This window comes from Aulonocara stuartgranti (genome assembly GCF_965226115.1).
Source record: "Aulonocara stuartgranti genome assembly, chromosome: 22".
In the NCBI taxonomy this organism is placed as follows: domain Eukaryota; kingdom Metazoa; phylum Chordata; class Actinopteri; order Cichliformes; family Cichlidae; genus Aulonocara; species Aulonocara stuartgranti.
In genome coordinates, this window is record NC_138957.1 from 25,832,719 (window position 1) to 25,846,293 (window position 13,575).

General features: G+C 40.8%; 1 protein-coding gene across 2 annotated transcripts; it reads left to right on the forward strand.

The window, feature by feature from the left end:
* The first annotated feature begins 1,879 nt into the window (after positions 1-1,879).
* tmem268 (transmembrane protein 268) lies at positions 1,880-13,547 on the forward strand. Of its 2 annotated transcripts, none has more exons than XM_082522718.1 (9): positions 1,880-2,122; positions 4,771-4,909; positions 8,393-8,487; positions 8,564-8,671; positions 10,011-10,163; positions 10,249-10,359; positions 10,805-10,894; positions 11,078-11,284; positions 12,405-13,547. In XM_082522718.1, the coding sequence occupies exons 2-9, from the start codon at positions 4,777-4,779 to the stop codon at positions 12,564-12,566; spliced, it is 1,059 nt and encodes a 352-aa protein (XP_082378844.1). In that variant the 5' UTR covers positions 1,880-2,122; positions 4,771-4,776; the 3' UTR covers positions 12,567-13,547. The 2 variants fall into 2 exon arrangements, with proteins under 2 accessions (XP_082378844.1, XP_082378845.1); XM_082522719.1 differs by lacking the exon at positions 1,880-2,122 and adding an exon at positions 7,799-8,029 and having other exon boundaries at positions 4,835-4,909.
* The last annotated feature ends 28 nt before the right edge of the window (positions 13,548-13,575 follow it).

Genomic DNA, 13,575 nt, shown 5'->3' on the forward strand with positions numbered 1-13,575 from the left:
AATAAATGTCATTGGTGTGTAAATTTTGAGCATGTAATTCTAATTTTCTTCGATTTCAGATGTCCATTCAAAAGATAAGAACATGGAAAAGGTTTCATGCACTTACCATTTTTATACACATGGGGGCAGAAACAGCACGGACGCCTGTCATGCACGCACACACACACACACACACACACACACACACACACACACACACGACCAAAAAACAAAACAAAAGCAAAGTTAGAGCAGAAAATGATTTTTGTGCTATTTACTGAAGCTCCAAACCTCAACTCAACTTAGTAGGAAGCTGCATGCGGAAATCCAGTTTTCAGAGAAAAAAGTTTAAACTTTAAACCTTTACAGTGAGGAAGGACTCTTATTGGTGCGATATAACCTTTTCTTGAAAAGATACAAAACATTTTCAAAAACTGTGAGTGCCTAGAGGTGTTTTTCAGTAGGAGGGGCGGAGGGAAATCTGGTGGTTAAGATATAAATCAGTAAACTAGCATACTCACTTAAGTGTCAGTGCACATTATACATCTCTCTTTATATTCTATCATATTCTGCAGCAGAGCAGCTGCTGATTGCACTTTTAATTATTAAAACTGCCAAAAACATGAATGCCATGACACTCCTGTGTGGATGTGGAAGGTGCTGTTTGTCTTTTAAGGGAGCTGGTGCCACATTTAAAGGTAAAATGTGAAAAAATTACTAATACACAGGGTGCTGTGGCTGTAGATGTCTGATTTATTGTCCAAATTTTTATGTCTTTTGGGACTGTGTTAAGATCTGACCTTTCTCTGTTCTGTATGATTTAGCACGCCTTGGTCTGGGGATATTATATTTAGATCTTCACACGTGTGAATCCATATTGACCCACAGTGGGGTCCTTGGACCTTATGAGTTAATGTGTAACAGTCGTTCTGAAGTTTTAGCTTCTTGCAACTACGGATACTGGATGCCTGTGCTGGCATTTCTCCTGCGGTGTTGCTATCAGTGTGTGAAGAGTGGGAGAAGAGGGCAGCACATTGAACACATTTTATAAGTGGTCAGAAACGTGTAAATAACTCATGAAAGAATAAAGTTATGTTGAAACCAAGCACACCATTGTTTTTCTTGTGACATTACCAATAAGTTTGATGTGTCACATGGCCCTCTTCCAAACAAAAGTTGTATCCAAGATGGCTGACTTCAAAATGGCCACTATGGTCACCACCCATCTTGAGGAGTTTGCCTCCTCACATATACTAATGTTTCACAAACAGGACTTTAATATCACCAACCATTCCCATTTTATTATAGTGTATCCATATAAATGGCCCACCCTGTATATATATATATATATATATATAGACAAACAGAAGAAGACGGCCGTAGTGATCGATGTAGCGGTTCCGAATGACAGCAATATCAGGAAGAAGGAACACGAGAAGCTGGAGAAATACCAAGGGCTCAGAGAAGAGCTCTAGAGGATGTGGAGGGTGAAGGTAACGGTGGTCCCCGTGGTAATCGGAGCACTAGGTGCGGTGACTCCCAAGCTAGGCGAGTGGCTCCAGCAGATCCCGGGAACAACATCGGAGATCTCTGTTCAGAAGAGCGCAGTCCTGGGAACAGCTAAGATACTGCGCAGGCCCTCAAGCTCCCAGGCCTCTGGTAGAGGACCCGAGCTTGAAGGATAAACCGCCCGCAGGGGCGTGCTGGGTGTTTTTATATATATATATATATATATATATATATATATATATATATATATATATATATATATATATATATATATATATATATATATATATATATCAAAATGAAGCTAGTTTTTCTCAACGGGTCCCTGCATGAAGGCCATGAGCCTCTTTCTAATGCTGACAGGTTGAGCTGAACACCACACAAACCACATTCCTGCAGTCATGAGTTTGGGCTGAGCTCAGTCACGAGAGAGAGAAACAGAGCGAGAGAGAGAAAGAGAGAGAGAGAGGCTGAGACTCATTCGTGTGATAGAGGCATACGCTTCAATTCTGTGTGTGTCTGTAGGACCATCATGTGGTAATTCTCTCGATTAACAGGAGTTATGGTAGGAAGGACAAAGGGAATACAAAGATGACAGCTTTGGTGAACTGATGGAGTTTCATCTGAAGTTCAGGTAGGACATGTTTAGTCTTGCTTTGGAACTCTCACGTGTACAGGTGTCAGGAGAAACAAAATAACTTACAGAGGAACTTTTGCGCACAAAAAAAATGCGTAGGAGCAAAAATATTCAACCATTGTCATCGTCGAGGCTTCAGTTTAACGTCAGGTTAAGGATACACTGTTTAGTTTACGAGCAGGCAAAAAGGACGTGCAGTTTGCAACACCGGACATGAAAACATGATGCATTGTAAAGATAACAGCTGGGTGTTTACTGATAAAGCCCTCTGGGTGGTAAAAACATGCACCGAGTGCAAGATACAGCCTGCCTGCACATGTGTGAAATGTGTCATTCTTTTTCTTCCCCATCCTCATCTGCAGGTGCAGTGTAAGCAGGCAGTGATAAACTGTCTCCATGCCAGTACTGGCATTGTTAATAAGGTCTAACGTTAGACCTTATTAACAATCAAGGAAGTGAAAATGAAAGTAAATAAAGTCAGAATGAGAGCAGTGAGGAAGAGGTTAGACTTCAATAGGTTAGACACCGACAGTTTAAATTTCACACTTAACTGCTAAACTTTGTTTCCAACGACAGCCAGAGAGAGCTGGTTAAAAAACATTTAAGTTCATTACTTTTCTTTTATTTGACGGTCAGTTTTGGTGCTGGAGAGGGATCTGGTTCAGGTGTAGTGTCCACAAGAAACCTGTGTCTCCTCTTCTTTTATGAGACAGCTTCTCTGCTATGGCATTTTTGCACGTTTGTGTGCAACGAACGAGTTTTATTTTGGTAAAACTCTAAAATAATCACAACAATGTAATTTCTCAACAATTCAGCCCATTTGTTCTGCCTCCGTAAGCAGATATTGTATCAGTATTGCACAGCAGTAAAGGCCCACATCCCCGAAAGCAGAAGTTAAAGTTTCCTGCAAGGTTGCAGACTTCTCACAGTTAACTGTAAATGTGTTTATTAGCGATAAAGGCCTCTTTAAGGTTTTTTTTTTGTCCCCGTTATCGTTATGGCTGTGGTTTCTTTAACATATTTAGCTTTTAGCTTTAGCTTTTTAAATTACTGGTCACAGATCGACTTTGGGTTTAGTTTCTTTTAGTTTACTTACAGAATACTGCAGTTTAGGGGAAACATGAGCTATACATGTGCACCTAAAGCTCTCATAGAGTTTATTCAAGTGGTGCAAAGATGTAGGGATCCATGGACTGCTGAAATGAACATGAAATGGAATGAGAACCTTACCTTATATGCTACATAGTCACCCTATAAAGGCCTCAGCCTCCTGTCAGATCAGCATTTAACACCTTACTAGTACTTAGCTGGGCTCACTTTTTATCTTCAGCGCTGCCATTCTGGATTCTGTGAACTGGTCCATTATCCAACCATTAAGTGATGGATACACTGTGACTGTTAAAAGGATGGATATGGTCAGCAACAATAGTCTGGTAGGCTGTGGTGTTTAAACTGTGCTCACTTAGTACTAAGGGGCAAAGTGTGTAAAAAGAAATGACACATCCACCATGCATCCTTGATGCGAGATTGGATGGCTCCACGCTTTTTATACCAAATTTAGATCCTACTATCTGAATGTGGCAGCAGAAATCGAGATTCATCAGACCAGGAAATATTGTCCAGTCTTTTTACATCCAATACTGGGAAACCTGTGAACAATGTAGCCTCGGTTTCCTGTTCTTAGCTGACAGGACAGGTATTCTGCTGCTGTAGTCCATCTGCTTCAAGGTTTGACGTGTTACATTTTCAAATGCTCTTACCTGTTATACCCACTGGTGATTTGAATTACTGTTGCCATTCTCCTCTGACCTCTGACATGAACAAGGCATTTTCACCACCAGAAGTACTGCTCACTGGATTTTGTTTTTTTATTTTTCAGACCATGTTTATGTACCTAAATGCATAAAGGTGCTGTCATATGATTGGCTTATTACACTTTTGTGTTAATGAACAGTTGAACAGGTGTATCTAACAGAGTGGCTGGCATATAGAGACTAATATACATGCTTTTCTCTGTGTTGGAGGACTGTGTGCTGCATTTGTAACATTTGACTGATGTAACTGATCATCAAGGTGATGTAAGAGTAAAAAAGTTCAAACATGCATCTAATATACAACATGCATAAAACTATGCAGCGCTACTGTTTATGTAAAACAGTACAGCTACACTTTTTTCAGGTGCTTGTCAAGTTACTTCTAGTATGTAATCAATGCAAAAGTGATTTTAACTTTTCCAGTCATTTCTCTCTAATATATTGACATGCCCATGACTCAGCTCTCTGCGCAGTTCAGTACTGATAGTAGCTAAATATTTTACTTCCTTTGGTTTTGTGTGTACCGTCTTGAAGTTCCCCTTTGTTGGGACTCATACACTAGGAAAAGAATAAATGAATGCATTCCTCTTTACTTTATCTCTTATCATGACGTGCTTCCTCACAAATGTGTTCTCCAGGCTTACCAAACAGTTTCCCAATGCTATTCATACTGGCAGTCACAACCTCTTACACGCACATGATTTTCTTTCTGACTGTCTTCTTGTGATTCTTGCAAAATCGTGCATGACTCTGCCATCACATGAGCCAGAGGAACTTTTAAGCTTAACAGTTTAGATTTTTTTTTTTAAATTTAATTGTTTTGTTCTTAAGGACACAATGACCCCCGAGATGATGGAGGACAGCAATGGAGTTTGCCACATAGTGGAGGAAAGGGAGGGGGACGTTCAAATTCAGTACTCCAGACCTCATGCGCGGGACAGCATCAACAGCAGACCTGACTGGTCGAACGGTAACTGCATTTTTTATTGTATGTATTTGATAAACAGCTCTTCATTCATCACATCCTTAGTTCGGTTTTTGTGCATCAAAGATCAGCTGCTGATGGAAGATGAATTTATGGCATATAGCTTTTTATGCTGATTTACTGGCAGTATTGTTTTGCAAGTTGACATTTGTAGCTTGTTAATGAAATGAATTGCCTTTTTACTGCATCTGTTTGAAGGAACAAGGCTTCTGGTCTCAGTATGAATCAGGATGTTTAGCTGTTAGATATAAAACAGGAAGTAGGATAAATAAATAGCAAAATCTTTGTGCCTAACCCTGGCCAAAGTGTAGCCTACTAAGGCCTATGGTGTAGAGAAATAATTGAATCAATTCATTTGGATTACTTTGATGTTTCTGCTTCTTTTTGCTGATACAAAACAGTCATGAGAGCATTCTTAACAGTGTAGGAAACCCTTCATCCTCTGCAGCTTGTGCTACCTGTGGTGCAATTTGATTTTCTATTTATTCGCTTCCCGAACCTCTCTTTTCATTCCTACACCTGGGACAAGCAGATATACCTTCTAATGAGACCTAAAAGCCGAGCTGCTTTTTTAAACCACCTCAGTGAGGTTAAATGTTGGACGTCACAGCAGTTTCTGAAACAAAGTACCACAAATGTTATTGTTCAGTCCCACAAACTGAGAACTTCTCTTGGGCATTTGAAAGCTGCCAGAAACATGAGTGTTCACTTCAATTCAGGCCTCATGTTTGAGTCTCACGTTAAAAAAAGTTCTCCTAGTTAGAACCATCTATAGAATTAAAGCTACACTTTCACACTCAGATCTGCAGAAAGTCGTCTATGTACTTTTTAAGCCTGGATTATTGCACCTTCCTGCCATCTGGCAGGTGCTTGGCATCTTACTGGATACTTCAGACAGCATCACATCACCCCCATCCTGGCTTCTCTCTGTCGGCTCAACGGATGAACTGATCTAAGAGTTTACTGATCGCTTTTTTAAAGCTTGTTTGGGTCTGCCTCCGAGCGAGGCAGCAGAATAACTGACCTTGTATGAGCCTGCTCGAGGCTTCAGGTGGGGCTTTTTAAGTGGTTCAAAAGGTTCAAATCTAGAGACAACCCTCAGCTGTGATGTGACCTTTCTGAGGAGACCATCCTTCAGAATTAACGGCTTCTTTTAAATAGCTTCTAAAAATTCATTTCTATAGACTTGCTTAGATGTGATGCCTTTTATCATCCTTTAGCTGTCTCCCTAACTGCCTGCCTCCAGTCTCTTTAAATATGTTAATATTTTTTATTCTTTTGTGTGTGTTTGTGTGACCTTAATCTTTGGAATTCATTTTAGTAGCCTAGATTTCCAGTTCTGTCAAAGCACTGGATTATTATCAAAGCTGTGTGTTTTCTACCAACTGATCTGTTGAATTGGTTGCAAATAACATGAACAAGCTGATAAATCATATTTAATAAAAGCCAAATTGGGTAATTCATCTCACACACTATATGGAGAAAAGTACTGGGCTTTGAATTCAGGTGTTTTCAGGTGTATACGACCAAGCACCAAACATGCAGTCTGCCTTTAAAAGCATTTGAGAAGGAATGGGTTAACTAAATCAGAGCGTGGTGCTGTAATAGGACGCCACCCCTGCAACAACTCAGTTCCTGAAATTTCCTCCTTCTTAGATATTCCACAATCATCTGTTATTTGTGATATGTGACGTGATAAGAAGTGGAAGCTTTTAGAGATCACGGCAACTCAGGCATAAAAAGTTACAGAGCTCGGTCGCTGCTGAAGTGGACAGTGTGGAAAAGCAGCCAACTCTGTGTTGGCTCAATAACTGCAGAGCTACAAGCCTCGGCTAGCATTAACATCAGCACAGAGACCGGGTGCTGGGAGCTTCATAGCGCAGGTTTCCATGGTCCAGAAGCACCTGTAGATGTAATGTGTAGGCAGTTTAGTGCTTTAGTCAGACCTACACTACCTTCCACTATGATTATAGTGCCTGTTTCAGTTCAGAGAAAATATTAATGCAACAGTTGTGTAAAGGTTGAAAAAGCGAGTTAAAATCTCGTTCTTACTTACAGACTGTTTGCGTCAATCTAACCAATAATTCAAGAACTCTCTGGATGGATTGTTTGCAAGTTGTTTCTGACTCTGGCCTGTTTCAGTCTGTGATCCACACGCGTGTGTTTGGATATCTTAATACATTTTTAAGCTTTTTAGCACTAAAACAGAAATCATGGTACCACACTGAGTGCCCTTGTGCAGGCTTTTAAATACAGAGTGAAAGATTTTGGGTATGCAACACATGCTTACATGCAGTCCACGAATTCAACAGCCCAATAGCAATAACATTATTTGTAGGTGCAGTGCTGATTGGTTATAAAGTGGGCTTGCAAAGGAAGAAAACTGCATCGGAGATTTTAAAAAGCAGCACAGATCTGACTGCAGTGGGCAGTTTTCATTGTTTTTAGCACTGAGTTTCACTTCACTAGTTCTTTTGACTGCACAACTTCTGTGGTCTCCTCAGCAGCTAAAGATCCAAAAACAGACAAACCAGAGTAGCCCACAGGCAAACTGACACTGCCCCCATGTGACAGTACACAGCGACACACACAACACACAACCGTGCAGATTATTTCAGTGCAATAGCAGTGATCATCATCCTTCAACCTAACGTCATTCCTTATTTTTCCCCTCACTGTCCACGCCCCATCTGGAGTGGCTCCACACCCAAAGAGACTTTTGAAGCGGTGTGTGGGAGGCATTATGATCCCAAAATAGTTTTCACACAGACTTGATCTTGATGACATGTTTTATTTTCATATATTCTTGGTTTCCTGTGACAAATGATTGAATCACACATGGCACATTTTAAACCAGCACAATCATTCTTACAGCTAACAGAGACGCTCTTTGAAACGAGGACAAAAAAAACCTGGATTATGCTCTCGTGGAACTGCTTCTGCACTCGCCTATTCAAACCTGAAGTGTGAAATTCCTCCTGCGCCTTATAATGAACCACATACCAGTGCTGGGACTGTTGTGCCAGGAATGCTTCGAGCCTGCACGCTTTACCAGAAACACATAAAGGCAATTTTCACCTCTGAGCACAGTTTCCTCATTTCCTTGTAAGTTACACAGTGTTAGATTTTATTTATGTTCTGTAAAGGTCTCGGATTAAAAAGCCTGCTCTAAATCTGTGGCGCATATTTTAACCCCACAGCTCATCCTGTGGCTACTTTTCTTAAAGTTGTTTGTGATGACTAACACACCAGAGGTGGACTGAGGTTTTAATGACCTACATTTAACAAAGGTTCACTATTGAAATCAGTTGATCTTTACGATTACTTTTTGGTCTTCCTTATTCTCATCGCATGCACACTGTCAGGTGTTGGTCTGTGATGTTTTTTGGTTTATGTATATGGATGAAATGAAATGAATCAATCAATCGATTCAAAGGTTTTATTTCCATACTCTTGTCTTTCTCTCAGGTCAGTGTGTGGCGTCAGTGCCGAGCTGCTCGATGCTGTACCCCAGCTTTAATCTGCTTCGGTGCCGTGCCAAACTGGAGAGGGAGGGCTTCCAGGTTAACACGCGCACACACTGAACAGCAGCACGTTAGAGATCTTTACCAAATTAATTTGTTTGTTTCACGATTTTAGATTCCACGTGAAGACATGGAGACTCCACTGAAAACAGCTCTGGACGTCCCCTCGGTCAGGAGATACATGGTTTTCAACTCGGCTCAGTTTCATTTTATAATGGCGCCGGTATGATGATCTTTCTGTTCTCCATTATCACTTCCTGTGTTTATTTTGTTTGTTTTCAATATTTTTCTTTCGGTTTTCATTCTTTCTTTGAAATGTTTTTCTTGTGCAGACTGTTTCTGGTAGTCAGAGTGAAAATAGAAAAGAGAGCAAAACAGACAAAGATCTCCATCAATCAGTTTGAGTAAATTCTGCACTTTCATCAAACCTCCAAGGTCTTGACTAACTGGATAGACAGGAAGTTTTCACAGGCTCATTGTTCAGAGGAATTCCCCTTAAAGGCTGCTACAACATCTTACAAAGAAATGCGGAAAAGTTACACAGATTTCAGGTTTTATAGACAGTGTACTCTCAAACAATCCCGAGAAAAACAAAACAACAATATTTATTTATTTTTTTAGTTGAAACTTTTAAATTATTTAACTAAATGATTTTATTGTGATTATCTATGTGCTTTGACTTATAATCTATTAAAATATCCATCAAAAGTATACCACATTTACTTTATTTCAATTGACTTTACACTAGTTCGGTATTAAAAAGCATTGTTCTTTATTAAATATCCAATACAAATAAATCTTCTTGTTTAGATCCAACTTTGCAAGCCTAAGCTATGCTTAGAAGAGGCCGTCCCCCGGCTACCCTTACAAACAAACTACACTTGTTCAGTCTTTTTCTGCAACATTTAGACTCTGATATGTAGCTCTTGGGGGTTCTTTTTTCTCTGGCCATTGCATGTTTGGATTTGCTGGGTCATCCGGTCCTGGAAGACCAGCACAGGACTGCGCAGAGTTGTGTGAAACAGTTGTGTAGTTTAGGTGACATATGGCAGAGAAAACAGGAAGTCCTTTCATTTGAGAGTCATGAATAGAGTAATTGCCATGATTTCAGTGTTTTTGCTCTGGCTGTAAGTATTGAGTGAAAAACTGTAGTTACTAATTCTTTTATGTTTATCTAGTAATTAATAAACAGACTAATAAGTTTGGAATTCCAATCAAAACAAGCATCATTAACACATCTCTGTGGGTTCTGGGTAAATTTGAGGTTTTTCATAAGAAATCCTTTATTAATAACTCTGAACAAACATCAACAACAACAGTAAAAATCACCCTTTTAATGTTCCATTACCAGTCACACAGAGGCAGAGTGAAATCCAGCTAGACTTAAATTCGAGCAGAGTTTGTGCTCAGCGAAGATGCAAAAACATCAACGTTCTTATTCGCTTAGTTTCACTCAGTATTTTCACAAGTGGGTCCGCCCTACAGTTTTGAGAACCAGAATATTTAATGGTTTAGCTTCACAGCTGACACTCCTAAAGCCTCCTCCCCTCTGCTTCCACCAGGTGCTGTATGTGGTTTTGTGGTGTGCGGTGTTTTCCACCCTCCACCTCTACATCACCGTTAGCGACTACTGGGTCCTCTGTCTCTCCGTCAGCCTGATCTCCATCGTCCTCACCACTGCCGTCATCCTCATCCTTCACTGCAGTAACAAGGAGGTAAGTCAGCTGTCACGACATGCCAGTAAAGCCAGTTTTGACACAAGTCTGACCCTGAACTGATTCTCAAACCATTCTGTGTCAGATCAATGTGAATTTAGATATTCGGTTGGTCCAGGTTAACGAGATGCTGGTGAGACACAAGCTGCTGGTGGGCGTGGCTGACTGGGTGCGAAACTGCACCGGAAACATGAAGGTTAGTTTGATAACATCAGTTCAAACTGGCAGAATATGAAGCTGAGTATGGGCTGTTTCATACAGTTCAGGCTACCAACTTCCATTTCATTCATTTCCCCCTTCTTTGTTTACAACCTGCCAAAGATAAATACACAAATACAGAGATGACTGACGATTCAGCACCAATGACAGCAAACAGTCAGACAGAAGGGAAACGGCCAATGAGAGGAAGTAAAACCTTTAATTGACCTCAGTGGAAAACATTGTGATGTGGAGGAAAAGTGTGCAGGATAACGATAAAGGTTTAGGAAAAGTTCACAGGAGTAATAATATTGCATGTTGTGGTGCAGGGCATCTTCCATGCTTTAAACAGATCTATTAAAATGAAATAATGTGGTGATTAATAGACATCAGTGGTCCACTGAAGCTCGTGTCTGCTGTCCCCTCTCTGTGTCTCTCTGTAGCTGTACTTCGTGTATTGGGACATGTCCCCCTGTTTGAGGGCGCTGAGTGAAACTTTAGAGGAGCTCAGCTTTGCGACGACTGACACTCAGGTGAGAGAGTCAAGTACATCTGTCGCCCGGTTTGTTCTGCTGCTGCTGCCGCATCGATTTTTCTGGAGCTCCGCTGTTTGCCCTCCTTCCAGATCGATAGAAATATAACTCCAGGTTGCCGCAGGAAACAAACGCAGACATTTGGTCTTTAAAATGATAAAATCGATGTCTAACTCCCATCAGAAAAAACTGAAGAGCAAGATGTCTCACTTCGTCCTGGTGACCAAAGTGTCGGCCGGAGAATCAGATGCGGAGGAGCAGGACTCCGATGAGCAGACGCCTCTGCTGGAGAATGGCAGCGCAGCCAGCGGCCGATCATCCAACCAGCAGAAGGACGCCACAGCCACCAAAAACTACAGCCTCGTCCCCGATGCAGCTTTACCTTCTCAGGTGAGAGACATGATGGTCTGGGCGATAGTAGACCCACGTTAGTCATATCAGCAACAGATCTATCACATCTGGCTGATCACAGATGTGTGCAGCTTCACGGGGCACTAAAATCAGAGCTGAAGCGTTCTGCTTTTCATTGGAGGAGCAAAATGGCTTCTGTTACCAAACCTCACAAGCTTGTTTTATATCGTGGGTCACATTCAGCTCACTTTGATCTTAAATGGGCCGTACCAGTGCAAAGAAGTTTAACTACACATGTAATCCCTGAGTGCGGTTTCAACAGGACGTGTCAGTTTTTCTCTTTGACAAAGACATGCTGCTTTTGTGAATAAAAAGAAATCTGTCAGCACGACTACTTGGGCTTAAATTCTAAGAAATGAATGGGTAAAACAGCTCAGTAGTGGCTCATTACCCAAACTGTGTTTTTCCCCCCTCTCTGGTTCTTTCTTGGTTCTTGCCAGATTCTAAAAATAGGTAGAGCCTCAGCTGAACAATACACAATATACTGTATTACACCATGTCATTATTTATTCAGCGGAAATTAAGCCAAAAGCAGTGAGTGAAAAACTGAGTATGTGCCATGATTCAGTAGCTTGTACAGCCATCTCCAGCACACGTGCAGCTAGCCAGTTGGATGTGGGGTGAGCACCTCCTTCTTATATCAAATAGTCACTGAAAAATGTGCCACCCAAAAGAAGAGGAGGGCAAAAATGTTTATTTAGATTTGTTTTTAAAGTTGTTGTTTTTTCATGTAAAGGTTTAGGAAATATTAGTGTTTGTGCCTTACATTCTTTGACCCACTTACCCACCACAGGTGCTCAGACTCGCTGATGATCAGTCAGTCGAGTGCATTTGAGCAGCAGCGCCTGTCTGCTGATTACTGTTGCACTAGACCTTGCACTAGTATTTTCAGTTAATGAGCATCTGATCGTTTTTATGGCTACGTTTATATGACTGAGACCTTAATAAGCCCCTTGTTTCAAAGTGTAGCCTGCAGAAAAGGCTTAACTAATCATTTCAAAGCACATTTAAGATTGCATTTTGATAGTTTCAATCCCACCTCGCATTTTCTCTCACACACATCCAATATCTGCTTATGTCCCTGTTTTTATCCTTGCAGGCTAAAGCCTACCAGCTCCTCATGACCTACAGTGCGGCTTATGTGAAGCTCCTCGTGTCTGAAAGGCTCTCAGGATCGTCACACCACAGAGGTCAGAGAAGCCACTGCACCACAGCCCCCATCTGCCTCTGTCAGTACATCAAAACAAAGATCCTTCAATAACAACCAAAAGCAAACCAGAAACACAGAGAGCTGCTGGAAACTACACAAACTGACATATGGGAGAATTTTTCTCAGGAGGCATTATGGATCAAGAACATTTTGATTCCCAGAAGGACTTGTTTGGAGCCTCAAACTCTTCATTTCCTTAGTTTTAAGGTTATCGCTCTCTTGCTGCATGTCAGCTGCTGTTTTCTTGCCCGCTCTGTTTGCACCAGCTGGATGTTTACTCATTTGCACGCTGCCAAACGCTGTCACTGCAGAACACAGGTCCGTCCAGCTGCTGTAAAACAATGTTTGTCCTCCCGTGTGCATGGCAGTCAGCCGTGGCCACTGCTTACTACTGTTTAAATTATTTGTACATATATTAAATACAGGTTATTATGACTTGACACACAGTATATGTATATATGCGTTTTTCTCAAGTAGAGTTTTGAGGCACTTGTGCTATTTCCATATTATGTTACTGCTCTGTCTCACTACATTACTCCAACCCTAGGCAATCACACTTTGTAATTTTAGTAATTGTTAAATTGTTCTTGCAAGTCCAGACAATCACATATTCCACACGTATTAAAACCTATCCATATTTTTATCAAAAAGGCTCATTTTGCCGTTTTTTTTTAAAGAGTTTTGTGGGATTGAGTTTTGCATCTTTGATAGCTTAGACCTTAGAGGGTAAATATTTATATTGTGATACAAAAATCCCAGTTTTTAATAAAAACACAGAAACAAGCACTGGTATGTTGCATGGTTTTTTTTTAGGTGTTTTCTTGTAATTCACTGTAGAAAAACTTGAAAAAGTGCATTTGGGGTAAATTTAAGGGTCATAAAACATCGATGGCTGCCTGTGACAGGTCTCCTTCTGACTGATGAACAGTAAATGAAAATGATGAAGCAATATGTACGTATGTTTGCCTTTAAAATGCATTCAAGCGCAGTATTCGATTGAATAAACTTATTGTGCTGTTGTAGACAAGGACACTAAGCCTGTCGAGTGATTTGTAGACAA